The 19,867-nt window shown below is 40.6% G+C and overlaps 2 protein-coding genes across 11 annotated transcripts in view; both read right to left on the reverse strand.

Moving 5' to 3' along the window:
- The window catches only part of LOC141976790 (solute carrier organic anion transporter family member 1B3-like), a 56,725-nt gene extending 45,618 nt beyond the window's left edge, over positions 1-11,107 (reverse strand). For 2 of the 6 annotated variants that reach the window (XM_074937989.1, XM_074937957.1), the window contains exons 1-3: positions 10,971-11,107; positions 7,994-8,125; positions 1,822-1,974 (exon numbers count right to left, since the gene is read on the reverse strand). In XM_074937989.1, coding sequence (XP_074794090.1) covers positions 1,822-1,950 — 129 coding nt within the window. In that variant the 5' untranslated portion in view covers positions 1,951-1,974; positions 7,994-8,125; positions 10,971-11,107. Of the gene's footprint in view, positions 1-1,821; positions 1,975-7,993; positions 8,221-9,754; positions 10,018-10,929 lie in introns of all 6 variants that reach the window. The other 4 variants (XM_074937980.1, XM_074937963.1, XM_074937977.1 and 1 more) reach the window with 4 other exon arrangements.
- A 5,386-nt stretch (positions 11,108-16,493) lies between these two features.
- Positions 16,494-19,867, reverse strand: part of SLCO1C1 (solute carrier organic anion transporter family member 1C1) — a 47,860-nt gene continuing 44,486 nt past the window's right edge. For 3 of the 5 annotated variants that reach the window (XM_074938003.1, XM_074937997.1, XM_074938010.1), the window contains 3 exons: positions 19,112-19,176; positions 18,861-18,978; positions 16,494-17,600 (listed from right to left, as the gene is read on the reverse strand). In XM_074938003.1, coding sequence (XP_074794104.1) covers positions 17,378-17,600; positions 18,861-18,978; positions 19,112-19,176 — 406 coding nt within the window. In that variant the 3' untranslated portion in view covers positions 16,494-17,377. The remainder of the gene's footprint in view (positions 17,601-18,860; positions 18,979-19,111; positions 19,177-19,867) is intronic. The other 2 variants (XM_074938024.1, XM_074938016.1) reach the window with 2 other exon arrangements.

Below are 19,867 nucleotides of genomic sequence, written 5' to 3' on the forward strand. Positions count from 1 at the left end.
CTTTGACACACAAACTCTATTAAATATTGCAATGATTGCAGATAAAACCATGCTTATGATGACAAGACAGTCTAGGAGTGTTTAAATATTATCCAGATATTTCAGCATAACAGCTTTGTACTGAATCCCAAACAAATAAGCCTATTGCCCTCAGGGTAAAAGTTAAAATAGCTTGTTTAACCTGACAGTAGATAAGTGGACAAATTAAACTGCGTTTTGAACTTTATGATGCTATTTACTGCAGCAGATGACAAGCAAAGCAAATCCTAAGAGAAAATGTTTTTAAAAGGAGTTGGATGCTGGTTTTGCCTAGAAATTTGACTGAAAAAATCTTACAGAAGCAGGCTTTAGTCTAAGAATTTTCATATTTACTGGGTCCAACAATTCTGAGATTTTTGGGGTGGGGGCCACTATTTTCAGTAGTTTTACATCTGGTCCAGACTGAAGCCGTGAAATGCAAATAAGCACGAAAGTAGGAACAAAAAAGTTAGTTGAACTGTTTTAAACCTCACCACACAAGCAAGAAGTTAGCGGAACTGTTCTGACACCTCCCCCCCGCAATGGACTCCAAAGTCTGATAGGAAGATGACGTGATTCTCATTGTGACTGAAACATTTGTGCCCATCCCAAACATTAAAGTTATTGTGTCTATTAAATTCTAGTTTCTATAGCATTCTGTGCCACACTCACCACTGGGATAAGTGGATACAAACTCACTGACTTCCATGCCTGCTTATGCCAATGGTGAAGCTGGTCCAATGAGACTCCCAGGGATATGAGAGTTTTGAGAGCAGTTCAACTACCACTGGAGATATATAGGGGTAGCAAAACTGGTTCAGCTCAAAAAAGGAATGTGCTAACCTTTGCCCGAAAACTTGAACCAAGCCATTTTGAATATGTGAAAAAGGTGGATTCACTTATTTTTATAATTCTGTTACAGGCCTCTGATTGGACTAAATTCATCGCTGGTTGCAGCTCCATTGACTTTAATGGAGTTACAGCAGGTATGAATTTGACCCAAGGGCCTAGCCTGGGCAGAAATCAGACACATCATTATACCATAAGAAATCCTGATTTCATGGTACTTCCAGCTCAACCAGAAGCAGTAAATACTATGCCTTTAACAAGAAAGCAAAATTCTCATTAGTTTTCCAGCCCTATTTGCCAAAGATTTTAAATAATTCAAGTGAGGCAGTGTGATCTAGTGGATACAGCATCAGACGAGGACTCAGAAGATCCAGGTTCTATTTTGGTTATGGCAGTCTGCTGGGTGACCTTGGGCAAGTCACTTCACCTCCCTGTGCCTCGGTTTCCCTACTGTAAAATGAGGATAATGATAATTACTTCCTTTGTAAAGTGCTTTGAGATCTGTGAATAACAGCTAAGTATTATTATTTTCCTGACACCTTGAGTGTCTGGCCAAACCGACTTGTTGAACTTTGCCTATCAGGACAGGGACTCAGTAGACCCAGTTCAATTCCTGGCTCTGCCACTGGTCTGCTGGGTGACAGTGGGTAAATCACATTCCTCCCTGTGCTTCAATTTCCAAATATGTAAAATGGGGATAAAGATGCTGACCTCCTTCTTGGAGCAATTTGAGATCCACGGTTGAAAAACTCTACAAAAGAGCCGTATATTATTTATTTATTATTATTGGCTTATATGTTTTTTTAAATAAAACTCCTACTATTCTTTTATTAATTGGGTGAAAAAAATAGTGGGGAAAAGAACCATGCCTGCTTATGTACCTTGAAGAAGAACACACATATTATCAATGCTTAACAAATAACAACAGTAATTAATAAAAGTAATCCACTGAACCTTCAAGCCAGTGCAACAGGAAGTTTTCTTTTTGACTGGTACTTGTTTGATTGCTCCATCTTCCAAAGGTTGGGGAGGCTCCACTTCCAGGTTTGAGTGATTAGCATTTGAATCCGTTTCCACTGTCATGGTTTCTTACCTTGAATTGGTTATCTGTTTTGTACAAGAAAACATGAGAAAATTCTAATAAATCCAGGGCTTCTTCCACAGAAATAATGAAATAGAAATCTGTAACTAACTTTCACCTAAAAAGATTTACACCATGGCTAACATTTTCAGAAGTGGTCACTAATTGTTTCTGAATAGAGATAACTTGCACTTTATTTTCAGATGTACTGAAAATCTGCATTTCCCACTAGGACAGATACTCTGGAGATGGTATCCCAGTAGACAAGTCCACTGGCACTTCAGGGCCTCAGCAATGCTAAAAATCTGGCATGTGTTGGGCACCAAAAATTAGTGAATGGTTATGAAAATGTGGCTGCACATTTATAGAACTAAATGGGGGTTGGGAGAGAGATTCTGTACTAAGATTTTATGAATGCCACAAAATAAAGAACATTGCAAGTTGAGTTTTATTTATGTCAGGGACCCCAAAAATGATCATTGTGAAAGTGGAGGAGGAGACGTTGTAATAGGAAAGGAAAGAGATGGGGAGGATAAACACAACATAGGGACAAGCGAAGGGTTTGGTAAATAAGAACGGGAGCAGTGCTCTCGCAAGGGAAAAGCGTCTCTATAATATATAACAAAAAGTACTGGGGGCACTGAAAATTAAGTCCATATGGGAAAAGAAAACATAGGATATAAGTGTCATAAGGAGACCTTTTGAAACTGATGGCAAAAGTGAAAGCCATCAACATCTAAGTGTCATCAACTGTAAGCAAGTTTTTAAGTCTCAAGCTATATGTTACATTAGCAAGAAAAGGGTAAGTCATAGCAAACACTGAACAACTGGCATGCTTACTGAAACACCAGCTACAAACACTGTATCCACTACACTAGAGTTGTACTTGTAAGAGGAGATTACAAGAGAAAGTGACTGGATTTCACACAAGGTCAAAGTCAGACAGGGTTATGCAATTCTGAGATAGCTGTGTGTGCTGGGTGCTCAATGAGGCACAAGGCTTAGTACATTCTTTGCTGGAATGTAAATAACCAGGATCGCAACAAGTCCAGTAACAACATGAAAAGGTAGTGGGCGTATCCTGTGTTCCTTGTGTACCAAAAATATCCAATGAATTCAAGACTTCACATTAATTTGGGAAGGGGAATTACTCCATCTATTTCATGTCATAGAATAATGAGGAACTGCATTAAAAAAAACCACCTGCTCCCTAACACAACCAGCACAGCTCACGTGCTGTCCTCTGGGCTACATCAGCCCTGTCTTTGCCTTGCAGGTTGACAACAGATTAACCCCATCCCCAAAGGCCCTTCAAAGTCTCCCAGTGTGGTATTCAGCCCCTGATCACTGGATACCCACAGGAATCCCATATTCTCTGTTCCCAAAGGAAGAGACTACCACAGTTTACCAGCCCCTTGGACCCCTCCCCCCTGCTCCTGTAATGCTTGCAGCATTTGACATCAATTATTAAAACTAAGGGGAATGTATTTAGAAAAAATAGAGATTCAAATAAAAAGCAGTATGAGAGATGGAAACAAATGGTGACATATAAACCACGGCCATAATATGCATTTTAAAGCCCAAAGGTAACTAACAAGTTATCCTTCTGTCTAAAGAAGTTTATCTCACTCAAAGTTCTCTCCAGCATTTCCAACCACTCCTGATTGAGATCCCTTTTCACTAAGCAAACTCATTGTCAGTTTACTTCCTAGGTGAAGGATACCAGGGTGTGTCTTTGCATCCTCAAATATACCAGAACAGACCTTTGAGGTTCACCTCAAGCTAGCCCCCTCTGTTTACCTCTTCTTGTCAGTTTCCTTCTTAAGTCTCCACCTGCTCTTCATTTGCTTTTGACTTAGAATGCTAATAGACTCCTATTGTATGACATACAATACACAATGGTTCCCCCCCCACCGCGGAGATAAGTGTCTCCCACCCCCTTTCTGGGGAGGATGTCTCAAGACATGCTACCTTTGAGTGAGCTGTTTTTAACTACAGACGTAGAGAACAATTTTCAGTGTAGATAAATAACTCCTCACATATTCTCCATACATACATCTCACAATGATTATGATGACTAGTGTGACACAGGCTTTTGTTAGAGACCTTACATGACATTATTTTGGTGGATCCCAGGCATCCCTGTTCCCCTATATGTCCAGAGTCCTCTGCCAATTGGTATCCAGAGGTTCTTGGGTCACAGTTACATATTGAGTTAGTGGTACAGAATTGTTATTTGGACTAAACTGCAGGGATAAAAATTTCCGTCCCTAATGTACAGCCTGAGTAATCTGGGGAATTCTGTAGGGGCTGGGCTGCAGCAGCTGTGCACATGCATGCATACCCCATTTGCAGAGGAAATGGCCAGTGGATCTACATGGTCATGGATCTGCTTGGCAATTTGTCTGATCTTCCTCTAGTCCAGCATATCTCCAAAGCCCCATTCTGTGCTGATGTGCAGGTAATCCTTAAAAACAGTATTCTGCAGACATGTTCTTAATCTTTCCACTACCAGTTCATAGAATCACACAAGTTCTGCTGTGGGTCACCGAGCATGCTGCAGCTTTGGAGGAGAGGGCAAGATTTCCCCCTCCTTAAAACAATAGAATTGTTTATTGTTTATTAAAGATTAGTTAGGCGGATTAGGTTTTATTTGTTTTTATTGCGATGCAGTGCACATATTCCATTTTGTGTTCTCTGCTGTGTTGTATGTTTTAGAGCTAGGTGAGTAATAATAATGATATGGGAATATTTTATCCCACAAAAATTAGTGGAAGTCATATTTTTTTGCAAATCATAAACCTTATTTAAAGAAAGAAAACACTTGCTGGCATATACTACTCCAATTAGAAAATGGAACAAGGCCCTGACCTGTAATTGGATCCATGAAGGAATACCCATATGCTGTCACCGAGCTCCATAAAAGAGTGAATCCATTGAAACAAACAAGTTCAGAAGTGCGTTTTTCAATAGAACAAGGAGGTTGGAGTATTAGAACTAATAGTCCCAAGCCAGAACACAAAAATCATACAGTACCAAAATCAACTCGCTTCACCTTTCCTGGTCCCCTTGAGAGTTGAGGATGAAAGAAAGAAAAAGTGTAGAGATCAACAATTCCAATAGTGCAGCTGGAACAGATTTGTGAAAGTTGGCTGAACCTTCCCTCCCTTCGGGAAAAGCCAGTAGCATTTTCAAGTATCTCTGCCCTGGGTCATACCACAGAAGACTATGGGCAAAGTTTTCAGAAATGCCCATTGGTTTGATACAACTCCCGTTCACATCAATGGAAAACTCCCATTCACTTGAAAGGTTTAGGATCAAGCCTTAGAGCTTGTCTACACTTAAAACGCTGCAATGGTGCAGCTTCAGTGAATACACTTCCTAGTCCGGCAGGAGGTTGGGGAAAGGGTGCTGGGAAGATTTTAGGAGCAATGGAGGCAGCTGGCTTAGTGTAGCTGGACAAGTCAGTGATGGAGTCCTCAAGAGCCCTTGATACTCTGAAGTATTTTGAGACAGAAGCCCAGGAAGGAAGCCGCGGTAGCTACTTTTGGCCGGGGATAGATAACACCTCTGCTCCTGATGCTACAGAAGGGGCCGGGGGAAAAAAAGGTGGCGTCAACATTGCAGGAGAAGCTGTGTGGAGGGGCCAAGGGTTAGACCTGCTGCCATGCGCATTCTGCTGAACTTGGCTGACCCTAGCTCATGTGCAAAGAATTTGGGTGCTGGGTGGGTTCCCTGACCTCATGATGTTAGGAAAAAAGACCAAAGGCAAATTTGCTGCAGGTATTAATCTGAACCAAAACATTTCATATGGTAAAAAATAGCAGCTATATTGCTATTCACAGCAAATCTATTACCTAAGTCTTTTACTTTTAACTTCACTCTTATTTAGAATTAATAGGCCTATTCCTTAGACACTATTATAAATTATTTGTTTTCTTCTGCAAAAATCTCAGACCTAGATTTTCAGAATTGATTAATGATTTTGGGTACACATTCTGAGATACCTTGCAGGAGCTGCATTTTCAGCACTTTCTGAAAATCAGGCTCTGTAAGGTGTCTCAATTGCACCCAGAATCTTGGCCTCAATGTATAAATGTCATTCCCATTCCCAGGAATGTGAGTAGATTGGTACATGATCGGTAACAGGCTCTGATAGTAGACCTAAACACATACCTGTAAAGTACTTCTTCATCAACCATCATACAAAATCATTTTTTCTAGGCAGCTCATCTTAATTGAGAAATTCAACTCAAAATTCAAATGAAAAGTGATTATATCTCCTCTATTTCCACACAATGTGCCAGGCTATCAGCCAGTATAAATAAATGTAGTCTAATGATCTTAATGGAGCTATGTTGATTACACCAGCTGAAGATCTAGCCTGATGCATTATCTTGCCATTTGCTTGGATAGCCATATCAGTGTCTCTTCCTCAACTTTAGCAAGATTCGAAGTGTTCATTTTACCAAAAAGGAAACACAGAGAGGTGACTTTAATGGATTTGCCCAGGAGCATTTCAATTAGTTGCATCATCTCTCACCAGACATTGCTGTTTACGTACATGACTCCATTCTAGCAGATCAATGGCCTATGGTCATTGCATTTTTCAAGTAAGGGTGCAGGGGAAAAGAATAACTAAAGCATTAAAATTTGTCACAAGCATACAACCAGGTGCATACATAACAAGCTCACTTAGACTGCAATTCAAAGTAAGCAAATGATACCAGTGGGGGTTTAACATTGTTCCAGTGATGTTCTCACTGTTTTTCACAGATCTGTGTCTGTAGATTCATTTCCCATTGCATTTGTGTAAGGACCTGATTGATAGCATATATCATTTGTGACAGTAAGAAAATATAAAGAGCTCATTTTTGTGTTTGATAAGTACATCTATTGAGGCTCAGTTCTCAAGGTATAATGTAAGATCTTGGGACTAAACTATATGGACCATTTACTTCAGTTGGAGTTAAGAGCTTTCCCCACATCACATTAGACACTCAGCACCTGGCAGGTCATATCCATAAGATGAAATTCACCAATGAACAGAGGGCCGGCCCAAAGCTTCTGCATCACATAAGCCCTATTTTGAGGACTTAGATGAAACAGAAGTGGAGCACTCTGTGTTGCCTCTCTGCATGGGGTTAAATTTTACATTTAATAATATAAAAACATTCAGGAATTCAGTTTGGCTTCCCATTCTTTCTTACATCAAATCACAATGGATAAGAAGAGCATCACATATATTTATCCTGGATAACATTTAATTAGTTTGCAAAGATCAAGATAATACAGTAGTTACAAATTAACAGAAAGGAGACATTCCAAAATGTCAAAAGAAACACTTACAATTCCACAAAGAAACTACACTTATTAGGTTTTTGGCTAGTGTTTCTACTTGAGTCATTTTAAAAAGGCAGTACCAGCATGCAATATAATACCAGATGAAATATAATGGGCCAGGTCCTGTGCAGAAGTTAAAGGAAGCACATTGATTTACACCAGAGGAGGAGCTAAACTAATAGTCTCATTGATTTCTGAATACATTAAAACAAATGAAAAAATACCGTTTTAATTCTCAGCTTCCAAAATATGAAGAATTAATAATATTTTGATTACTTTTGAGTACTCTGCAGGGCTAAGTCCTGCTTGCATTACTCATGAAATAAGCAGTGATATCTATATCATCTATATAGCTGTATCTGTATAATGGACTTTTTAATGACAACAGTATACTCCCTCCCAACATTTATTTATGTATACGTAAACTATATCTATATCTACATATCATGTATGTGTATGTACAGTGGTGATCATTAAATTGTTGACATTTACCGTATGAAAGTAATTGGGCTTTTCATGTACAATTTAGCATCAGAAATACCACTAATGCCATGGTAATGCTAATTATCTTCAACCAGTAAATGGCAATATTTTAATGGCTAGCATTGTACTTAATCAAAGGGTGTTTTAAACAGAGATTGATCCTAAATGTCTAATCTGAAATTCAAAGGGAAGTAAAAATAAAATTTAAAAAGTGCCTACCTAGATTATGTATCCAGCACAGCAGCAGCTACTTCATCACTTCAATTGTTGAAAAAAAGTGGATCCTCTCCTTAAACAAGGCTGTTCTGATCTTATCAGTTGACTCATTAACTTTCCAGCATGGTCATTTTACTAGGCAAATAGAAACGGCAGTTTAGGAACATTGCTTTAATCCTCTGTCTCTGGACAGTTCCATCTTCTTTTCCCAGTCCCAAAATGCTTGCATACTACAAGATTAAAATAACATAGGTAGAGCATGCTTAGAATGGAATTCTGCATTTATAATCTGTTTTGTGAACCTCCCATTTTCCTGAGACAGAAGAGTACTCCTCTTGCCTTTACATAGTGGATGATCCAATCTTAATATAGCTGTAAACTAAAATAAAGGGGGAAAAGGAAAGAAAGCAAAAGTTTGAATTTCTTTTCAAAGGCTATGATTCTGAATGTTACTTCAGCCCTGAGGCAGTTTGATAGCATACAGTGTTGTTTTTGTCTATTGTATTTAACTGCTTTCTGTAGTTCCTAACTGCAGATAAAATATATTTTGCTGACTCGGGCTGATATCAGGTCCTCTAGGCCCTATTAACTCCAGTCAAGGACTAGAAGAGGGTAAAATGGGTGTTGCTAGGTACAGGGACAAGAAAACAAGGAACTGTCATGCTAAGGAGAGTGTTTAGGTTTGTGTTTCAGTGCTGTTAACAGCACTGGCAAACCCAGAACGGTGGTATATTTAGGTCATCTTAAGTATGTGTATAGTCCCTTTGGAGCGGATCTTCACCGGCTTATCCCTGCCAATTATCCGGGCCATTTCAAGGATATGAAGAACAGCATTGCATTTGATTTGAAAAGGTGCTCCTGCAGTAGATCGGGCCTGCTTGCCAGACAGAATTTTATCCAAAACAGAGAAGACTTTGGTGGTTTTAACACATGCGATTTGTATCTACGCCCAATCTCCACCTATGCATGACACCCAAATGAGATCCCACACACTACAGACTATGTAGCCCTTAATAAAGTTAGCATGGATCTTCTTTTACCTGCTGACATCACTAAGCTACATTGACATTTAGGTTATTATCGTTAGGCTTTGCCTTTAACATCCCTTTGAGGTGGCAGTTTGCGCCTCTCGTTTCAGGCTCTCAGAGTGACTGACTGCACCAGTTTACATACATTTCTCATTTTGAATGTTATCTTCCCAACCAGGACTACAGCACTGCTTTTAAATACCAACTTTAGTGTCTGTAGTGCAAGATATACCATGCAGAAAAAGGTAGAAGCTTGTACAGGAGCTGCACAGCAGGTCAATTCAAAAGCATTAATGAAAGGAGAAAAGTGAAGCTTGGAAGGTTTTGTTTAATATGTTTAGAAGCCCACTGAAGGTGGTAAATTAAGGAGCAGGAGGACTTCATGAGTGGTACTCTCAGAAACTCCACCTCGCCTACTTTTCTCCATTGCGGAACTCTTTTCTGATTCCCGTTGCTGTCCCAGAGGAAGATTCGGACTCTGCTCGATATTTTAGTCTATTTTTATATCTTTAGCTTTCTGTGCAGAACCACAGGTAGCTTAGTCAGAATTAAGTAATCAATATCTCCACATCAGCCATGAGTTCAGGGGAGCTCTCTTTATAGTACAGAGAAAAGATGTGATAGAGTGTTACCAGTTCATCCCCGAAGTAAATTTCATGTTATCTCCGTGCAGCTTAGACCCTGATTTAAATACGCACATGGCCATTGAAATCAATGGATTTAAGCACGTGCTCACAATTTAGTCAAATGGACCCAAACACATGCAGAAGATCCTGATTCATGGGTCTGGTGGAGATATGGTTTCTTCCTCTCTTCCAAGGGGTAGTCCTTCTTCATGTGTTGTTGCTGGTGTTCACAGCTGGGCATGAGGGATTAACCTTCCAGCTTCTGCATGTTTACTTTAAAGCAGTTGGCCTGCTCCAATGGTCTAGAAGATTTTATACCTCATTACACCTGGTACCTCATTAATTTATTGCAGGGTGGGAGAAAGGGTTTCTGCTGGTGTGAACAAAAAGATACTAGTGTTACATAATACAAACTCCTCACAGTGCATCCACAAGAGCCCTCCCTCTTCTTCAGACATGCAATTGGCTCCACCGCTTTTCCCAAAGGCACTGTGATATATTCATAGCACAGTATTTCCTTTTCTTTTATGTCACCCCACAAGAAGGTGGAGTCTTCCACCTGTAGGTCTCAAATGTCAATCTTTTACCATTGGACCTGTCTCCAACTTCAGTATCAACAACCAGTGATTTTTTTTTCTTTAAACTCCATGTGGCGTAGGAAGCCACAACACTTAGGAAGCTATGGACGAAGCGAAATACGTTCTCCAGATGGGAAATTATTGAGCTTTAGGGGAAACAAATTGGGTTGTTGTTTCTCTGCTTGTGGTGGATTTTTGTTTGCTTGTTTTTTGAGGGAAGGAAAAGTATTTCCTTGGTTTCCTCAGATTAATAAATGCTTCCAAAGCAATTGATCTCAAAAAGTGTGCCCGGTCCTCTGTACATTAAAAATCTGCCATTTGTTCTGAAATGAAAGGGCAAAGAATGAACCCCCTTTCTCCTATTTTATACATGGCTAGGGGAAATCTCATGAAGTTTCTTACTGTAAAACTAAGTTACTTATCTTTTATCTAGGTACAAAACATCTGTCCAAGCATCCATGCTATGAGTTGCCTACCTGAGCCAGAAGTGTTGAGGATGGTCCATTATTAATAAAATGGAAAAACGGAAAGCACTGTGGTATAACCAAATATTCCCATCCTTGACCAAAAAATATGTCTCAGCCTTTTCCCTCACCCCAATCCTCTTACAAAAATCACAGTTTACATATGTTAAGGGAAATAATTGGCATGTGACCACAAAATCACCATAATCTTAAAACTGAGATGTTAGCAACATCTGACTATACCTGAAGCATGAGCGAACTAGAAAAACCGCACTAGAAGTCACCTTTATAGCAGTAGCTATTTGCAGAATCCTCCAACTGGAAGGCGGCAACAGACTCCTGCCAGTAGAAGTAGCTACCAATAGCAGTTGGTAGCTTAGCAATAGCCGTCTGTAGTCAGGCAACAAGGGAACACTGAACTAAGCAGCTCTGTTTTGAAGCCATTTTTATTCTCAGACCACTAATCCTTAAACAAAGGATCCATTGAGCCTGAAAAGTTAACTCATGCAGGGAAGTCAAATCTTCTCCATCTGTACTGACTGGTTGATGCTCTTAATGTTAGAATCTGGCTGTCAGAAACAAACTCAGAAAATGGATAACATAGAAGAAAATGTTAAACAATTAAGAGTCTTCTCGAAAAGCTTCACAAGCTGATTATATGTTCATTTCAGAAACATTTTGGTGTTCCTGATATTTTGGTGCATTTCCCACACAGCGTATTCCAGTGACTGCCTTGTTAGGCAGTCAGCAGAGTGAAACTAGGGACGAATTTGGTTCATTGACTTGATCATGTATCTGTATGGGGAGAAAGAGGAAGGGGCATCAAGACATTTTTCTTAATAAAATAGATGTCTCCAGCCTCCTGTTTAAAATATAGTGAGTTGCCAGTAGTGGGAGCTACTTCCCACCTACATAGCAGCACAGACCCCGATTCTCATTCTTTGTACCCAATCTCTCTCAGCATCTCAGTACAGAGAAATTATATATATATATAGTTATTGGGTGTTAAAAGTGCTGAGCACTTTCTAGGATCAGGACCTAAATTCACGCCTTCATTCATCTTCATTCATCTTAGCATAACAGCACTGGACAAAGAAAAGGAGTACTTGTGGCACCTTAGAGAATAACCAATTTATTTGAGCATAAGCTTTCGTGAGCTACAGCTCACTTCATCTGATGAAGTGAGCTGTAGCTCACGAAAGCTTATGCTCAAATAAATTGGTTATTCTCTAAGGTGCCACAAGTACTCCTTCTCTTTTTGCGAATACAGACTAACACGGCTGTTACTCTGAGCACTGGACAGTAGATTCAGAGGGTGAATTCCTGGCCCTGCTGAAGTGAATGGCAAAACTCCCATTGACTTCAAAAGGTCCAGGATATCATCCAGAGATTTAAAAACCTGGAGGGACCATTATAATAATTTAGTCTGATCTCTTGCATAAAACAGGCCATAGAATTTCACTAACTGACTCCTTTATCAAGCCCATAACTTCAGTTTGAGCTCGAGGTTATCTTTTAGAAAGACATCCAATCTTGATTTAAAGACATCGAGTGATGGAGAATACACCACATGCCTAAGTCAGTTATTCCAATGCTTAATTACTCACACTATAAAATTAATTACTTAATTTTTTAATATTTTGCCTGATTCCTATTTTGAATTTGTCCACCCTCATCTTCCAGGCACTGCCTCTTGCTATGCCTTTGTCTGATGGATTAAATATCCCTCTAGCATCAGAAATTTTCTCCCCACGTAGGTATTTAGAGGTCATGATCAACTTGCCTTTTAACCTTCTCTTTGATAAACTAATTTGATTGAGCTTCTTGAGTGTCTCACTGTAGGGCAGAGTTTTCTAGACCTTGAATCATTCTTGTAGCTCTTTCCTAAACCATTTCCAATTTGTACCATCCTTTTTAAGGTATGCGCTCCAGAAGTTGACACAGTATTTCAATAATTGTCTCACTATTGTCATATACTGTGGTTATACCACCTTTTTATTTCTACTCAATAGTCCCCCATTTCTGCATCCAAGGGTTGCATTTGTTGTCCACGTCACCACGTCACACTGTGAGATCATGGTCAGTTGATTATTCACCATGACACCAGAATCCTTTTCTGAGTCACTGTTTTCCACAGTACAGTCACTCCGTCCTATAAGCGTGACCTACATTCTTGGTTCCTAGCCCTTGCTTTTAGCTGTGTTAATATGCGTGTTGTTCAAGTGAGCCCAGATTACCGAACAATCCAGATCACTCCATAGAACTCAACTGTCTTTATAATTATTTAGTGCTCCTCCAATTTTTAGGGCATCTACAAACTTTATCAGCAATTATCTTTAACAATTATTTGGAAGAAAACATATTGAATATCACTGGCCCAAGACCAGATTCCAGCAAGACCCCACTAGATATGCTCCATGAGATGATCATTCCCTGTTTACAATTACTTTTTGAAATTCTTCAGTCAGTCAGATTTTAATCCATATAATATGTGCTGGATCCATTTTGTGTAGTGTTTTTTTTAAATCACATTGTCATGCAGTACTAAAGCAAAGGTGTTACAAAAGTCTAAGTATATTATGTTAAAAGTTACTTTTGCCAACTATATGTGTAACATCATCAAAAAAAGAAAAGGAGTACTTGTGGCACCTTAGAGACTAACCAATTTATTTGAGCACAAGCTTTCGTGAGCTACAGCTCACTTCATCGGATGCATACTGTGGAAAGTGTAGAAGATCTTTTTATACACACAAAGCATGAAAAAATACCTCCCCCAACCCCACTCTCTTGCTGGTAATAGCTTATCTAAAGTGATCACTCTCCTTACAATGTGTATGATAATCAAGTTGGGCCATTTCCAGCACAAATCCAGGTTTTCTCTCCCCCAAGCTCTGCGATACATCCGCATTTGCTCCAACCCCTCAGACAGAGACAAACACCTACAAGATCTCTATCAAGCATTCTTAAAACTACAGTACCCACCTGCGGAAGTGAAGAAACAGACTGATAGAGCCAGAAGAGTTCCCAGAAGTCACCTACTACAGGACAGGCCTAACAAAGAAAATAACAGAACGCCACTAGCCGTCACCTTCAGCCCCCAACTAAAACACCTCCAACGCATTATTAAGGATCTACAGCGTATCCTGAAGGATGACCCAACACTCTAACAAATCTTGGGAGACAGGCCAGTCCTTGCCTACAGACAGCCCCCCAACCTGAAGCAAATACTCACCAGCAACCACATACCACACAACAGAACCACTAACCAAGGAACCTATCCTTGCAACAAAGTCCGTTGCCAACTGTGCCCACATATCTATTCAGGGGACACCATCACAGGGCCTAATAACATCAGCCACACTATCAGAGGCTTGTTCACCTGCACATCCACCAATGTGATATATGCCATCATGTGCCAGCAATGCCCCTCCGCCATGTACATTGGTCAAACTGGACAGTCTCTACTTAAAAGAATAAATGGACACAAATCAGATGTCAAGAATTATAACATTCATAAACCAGTTGGAGAACACTTCAATCTCTCTCGTCACACGATTACAGACATGAAAGTTGCGATATTACAACAGAAAAACTTCAAATCCAGACTCCAGCGAGAGACTGCTGAATTGGAATTCATTTGCAAATTGGATACAATTAACTTAGGCTTGAATAGAGACTGGGAGTGTCTAAGTCATTATGCAAGGTAACCTATTTCCCCTTGTTTTTTCCTACCCCCCCCCCCAGACGTTCTTGTTAAACCCTGGATTTGTGCTGGAAATGGCCCACCTTGATTATCATACACATTGTAAGGAGAGCGATCACTTTAGATAAGCTATTACCAGCAGGAGAGTGGGGTGGGGGGAAGTATTTTTTCATGCTTTGTGTGTATAAAAAGATCTTCTACACTTTCCACAGTATGCATCCAATGAAGTGAGCTGTAGCTCACGAAAGCTTATGCTCAAATAAATTGGTTAGTCTCTAAGGTGCCACAAGTACTCCTTTTCTTTTTGCGAATACAGACTAACATGGCTGTTACTCTGAAACCTATTATCAAAAAACAATATCAAGTTTATCAGACAAGACATATTTTTTATAAAATCATGGTGGCTGGTATTAATTATGCTGTATCAACTTTGCCATGATTTTGCCTGGGGAGTCAACATCCTGGGGGAATTCTGTGCCACTGTGCATGCGCAGAATTCATGTCCCCTGCAGATTTCTTTGCTTCCTCACAGAAAAATGACTTTCTGACAGGGAGGCAAAGGGAATCTGCAAGAGCAATCACACGCCAGTCCCTAGCTGTGCAGGTTCATTGTTTCGGGCACGCAGAGCAGCCAGCAGAGAGGTAAATCACCGCAGAGCTGTAGACACCCCAGCCAATGGCTCCTACCCTGGCTGGGCTGGAGGCAGGAGAAGACGGGACTTCCTCTTCCCCTGCAAGAAGTGGCCGGGGATGAGTCCGACTAACTCCCAGAAACCTCCCCCAGCTGCAGGAAGCTCAGCATCCTCCATTGCTTCCTGCCCCCATCACTCCTCAGCTGTGGCAGTTGAGGGGGTCACTGTAGAGAAAGCTGCTCCCCCATGCTTCTGGACCTTCCATATCCAGACATTCACAACAAGCCTCACCCCATACACCCAGAATCCCCCTAGCCTTCCATACCTGAACCCCACCCCACCCCACTGAACCTGAAATCTCCCTGCACCCAGACTACTGCCCACTGAGCTCCCTGCACTCAAAGCCCCATCCTGATGAGCCCCATCCCTCTGTACCCCCGGAACCTCCACACTCAGATCCCCACACCACTGACCTTCACCTAGCTGCACCCAGACCCCCGCCCCACCAAGCCCCACTCCTCCAGCACCCAGACACCCCCACTGAGGACCCCACACCCAGACCCCTCCACTGAACCCCAACCACTTTCACTTGGAAGCCCCTGCAGAGTCCCATGGCCCCTGCACCTAGAACCACCTCAACAAGCCTCTGTGCATCCAGATCCCCCACACCTAGACCCCCACTGAGCTGCCTGCACCTAGATAGTCCCACACAGAACCCTCTCATCCCACACCTGAATCCCCCCGCACTGAACCCCTCCACACTTGGATCCTGCTTGGTTGAGCCTGCCTGTCCCACACCTGGTGGGGGGCAGCAGGGCTCAAGGGTGTTTCTGGGGTAGGCCCAGGCCTTGTGCTGTATCACGGTTGGGTGCAGCCTCACCACTGAGTCTGTGCCCCGGGGTGGAGTGTGTGGAGGCTGCAGGGTGATCCCCACCTCCATACAGCCAGTGGTTCCCACCGCCATGCTGGAGCCTCTGCATTTATTTATTGACAAATAAAACTTGCAGGATTTTGAAGAATTTTAAAATATTGTGTACAGAATTTTTTATTTTTGGGAGCAGAATGCCCTCAGGAATAGAGTCTGATGAGCCAGGGTACCACTCTAATCTAACAGACTCACCCTTGAGACTCAGTTCCCATGTGATTACAGTCATGTGATGTGATCTTATGTTGCAAATAATATGACCCAAAGCTACAGAATATCTGTCACTGGGCACTCTAAAGGCATTTATTCCTTTAAAGGATATCGGCTGGAGTGGTATTTTCAGTAAACCCTTTAGAGTACCTTGTTCCACGTTTAACACAGATATTAACATTCATCCAGTTCTCCCTATTCACAAACATAACAAGGAACAAATATAACCAAAACCAAGAAAAAAAATCAAACTAGATGCTTAGACACATTTCTGCCCTGAAGAATTAAATACATTAAAACACATAAATAAAAGGAAATAAACAAAGACTGCTGCTCTTAGGATTTATTTTATTATTCCCAAAGGATCATTGTTTTATCATGTTATATCATCTTGCTTATTACATTGTATAAAAAAGGTATGGAATTACACAGTCATTGAGTGTTAGCAAGCAGCAAGAAACCATGTAAAACATAGAATAGCTGTATCCTTAATTCAAATTTCCTTTGGCAGAGTCACATGAAACCACAAAGTAGTGGTTTTACTAGTGACAACTTTTTTGTTATTGATGCCATGATTTAACAGAGGTTGCATGAGTAAATTTGAGAAGGAATTCCTAACCACAACACTGAACAGTCAAAACATCATGGATGGAATTTACCTTGGTGTAGAGAGCCTCACAGAAAGCCCAAGACACTACTTAACTGTTTCAATTGGGTTGGTTGTATGGGGCATTTATGGGCAAGCATCCATGGAAGGGGTCTCTATGTCCCTTGTGTACCATGAAGGGTATTTCTACGCCCACTCCTTATAGGTCAACGTGGAAGAGATCACTAAGATACAAAGGGGCAGCATTCCCATTCCAACTGAAAACTAGAAGAGTTGCTGAGGAGGATCTCTGCAGCAGCCATACTGCCTGCCTTCAGGTTAAGAAGTGAACGGCATCTCCAGAACACCCACTTAATTCCCTGCAAAGAGTCCGTTACCTGGGTTTTGTGTGGAGAAGAGTGAATTTCACCCCATATTTTTAAGACAAATGTTGAACTGTATTTTCAGACCTATACACATTCTAAGAAGATTTTTTACAGTCAAACTTGGATAAAGGTGAACATTTTCAAAATGGATGCTCAATTACATCCACCCACTCAAACATGTTCACTTAGGATGGATTTCTGTATGGAGCTCCCCTGCTGGTCAAAATCCCCCGCAAAAAATCAATTTTCCTAAAGTCGAGTTTCCTTTTCTGGCCAGTAGGTTGTCTGAATTAAATAGTCGCTATTGACAAAATTATCTTTCCTGGTTTGTACCGAGACCATTCCTCTCCCTCCATTGGCTGCGATGTTTTCGTCTTGTGGAATGTATCTTTTCTTTAAGACAAAAAGGACCGCAATACTCAAGAAAATGGACATGGTGCCCAAGACCACGGTTAATCCCAAATATATGTATCTATAAAAAAAGAACCTCAATCAGTCTTCCATAAAGGTAGTACACAATTAATGCCTCAGATACATCTGAAAGAACTCTGCAAAAGGGAGTCATTTATAATTCCGATAAAATTGGTAAAACTGAATGAATATGGTGTTCATATAAGGTGCTGTTTAACACCCTGAGTTTTAGCCATATATCAGGTACAGCATAGGCAGTGGCAGTATGAGCTTCCCACACACTGAATCTACCAATGTCCTTCAGTGGGAGAGAGTGAGGGAAGTTTCTGGAGAGATCATTTTTAAAGGCAAGAGGAACGTTTACAACTCTTCAGCAGCCAATTCAAGCCTTAGCAGTTTCATCAGAGATACCAACAAGACTGGCATTTCTGTGACGCAGGCATTTATTATTAATAATTATGAACTATTATAATTATTTGTTACTGTTTTACAGAAACACCTGGAGTCCCCAAATGAAAATGGAGTCCAGCCAGGTTCCTAATCTTTCTCTTTTTTTCCATAGGACTATTCAAAACAGGACTTACTCCTTACCTAACTTCTTGTCTCCTCAGTTGTGAGACCTACCAGCAGCCCTGCTTCCTCCAGGTCCCTTTTTACCAGAAAGGAGGAGACTATTATATGCCAACCCCATTTCCCAGCATCTCTTGCTGTTCTAGTCTCTAACTCCTAGATGTTGTTCCATAGAACATCTCTGAGAATGTCACTGCCCTGGGAAGAAATCAGTACCTGTACTGAACTTAGGCTGGTCCTTAAAGAGCTAGCACACCTTGTTACAGGCTTTTGTAGCTCCCTGGTCATAATGCCTTGTTGTGATCCAGCTCTGTATTGTCCCAATGTGCAGCAGCAATTAGCTACCAGAGACTGGTCTGCGCTAGAGCTAGTAGGAAAAAAAACTGGGGGGGGAGGGGGAAGGGGGAGAAAGAGATGTTTCTGAAGAAAATTTAAACTTTCTATAAAAAAGAGGGGGGACTCAATAAATATCAGTCACAAAGTGCCCCCAACTGAAAAGTTTCAGCCCCAAATAGCCCCAAGCCAAAAGATTTTTGATTTTCCATCATTCCCCCCCCACACACACACACACTTTTCTGGTTTTTGCTTTCAAGAAAAGCAGATACCTTCCATGATAATTTTTGTTTAATTAAAAACCCAACTGTCCAGCCAAAAAAGTTTTGACCGGTAATTTTCTACCAGCTCTAGCCCTCAGTGTGTAAACATAGTTAAAATATGTGAACTGAAAGAATGAATTCACCACATCTCTTACCTAAATGCATTAGAATCATATAGTCTACACGCTCCTCTTCCCCCACACCTTTTGCTTCCCCATTTCAGGCAAGTGGTGTCTATTGACACTCCAAAATATACTGGGGCTGGGACTCCTGCTTTAAGTATTAAACAAACAAAGAGCATTAATGTGACTTTTGCGTAAAATATTATTAATTTTATATATTTATTAACAATATGATACAGTACTACAGTGTATCCAAATGAGATGAAATGTAGAACCAAACTTACCAAGAACTCTTATTGCCAAAGTATAAATGCCTAGCGCAAAAGATTTGAGTTGTGGTTTGATACATCTTAAAAAAAAAGAAATGATTGTTAAAGTGAAATAAAACATTAATGACAAGTGGAAGGCCTTGATTTCCCACTCTGTTATGATAGTTTTACTTGGAGGCAATGCCACTGATTACAGTGGCGCTGCAACGGGCACGAATTTAATGTGATGGCATGAAAATCAGGCCTAGGAATTCTTAACATCTAACTTCAATATGAAATTTTAAGAAGACAGCAATGCATCTTCAAACTGAAACAACTTCTAGGAGTTACTCACACAGCATGTGGAAAATTAGTTCTGCAAACACACAGCCAAGCATTTTGAAAGCCTTTTGACTCAACATCGTGATGGCTAGTAGTATGGACATAGCTCTGGTGTAAGTAAATGAGTTTTGCAATCACAAGGATTGCAGGGTCATGCCCATACATACAGAGCAAACAAACATTCTGACCTTGAACCAGCAAAGACCTTAAGCACAGGCTTAACTTTAAGCATACTAATAGTCCCACTGAAATCAATAGGACTATGGATGTGCTTAAAATTAGGCATGTGTCAAAGTGCTTTGCTCTACCTGATACATGCATTTCCTCGTGTTAATGGTAGTTAATAATACAATTTATTAATGTCTTGGCCATCCTGTTAAGCATATGTAGCTCAAAAAGAAGGCTGAAGCTAAATCTGTACTGTGGATAAATAAAATGTTTTGGAGTTTA

The sequence above is a fragment of the Natator depressus genome, chromosome 1, assembly GCF_965152275.1.
Source record: "Natator depressus isolate rNatDep1 chromosome 1, rNatDep2.hap1, whole genome shotgun sequence".
Classification (NCBI taxonomy): domain Eukaryota; kingdom Metazoa; phylum Chordata; order Testudines; family Cheloniidae; genus Natator; species Natator depressus.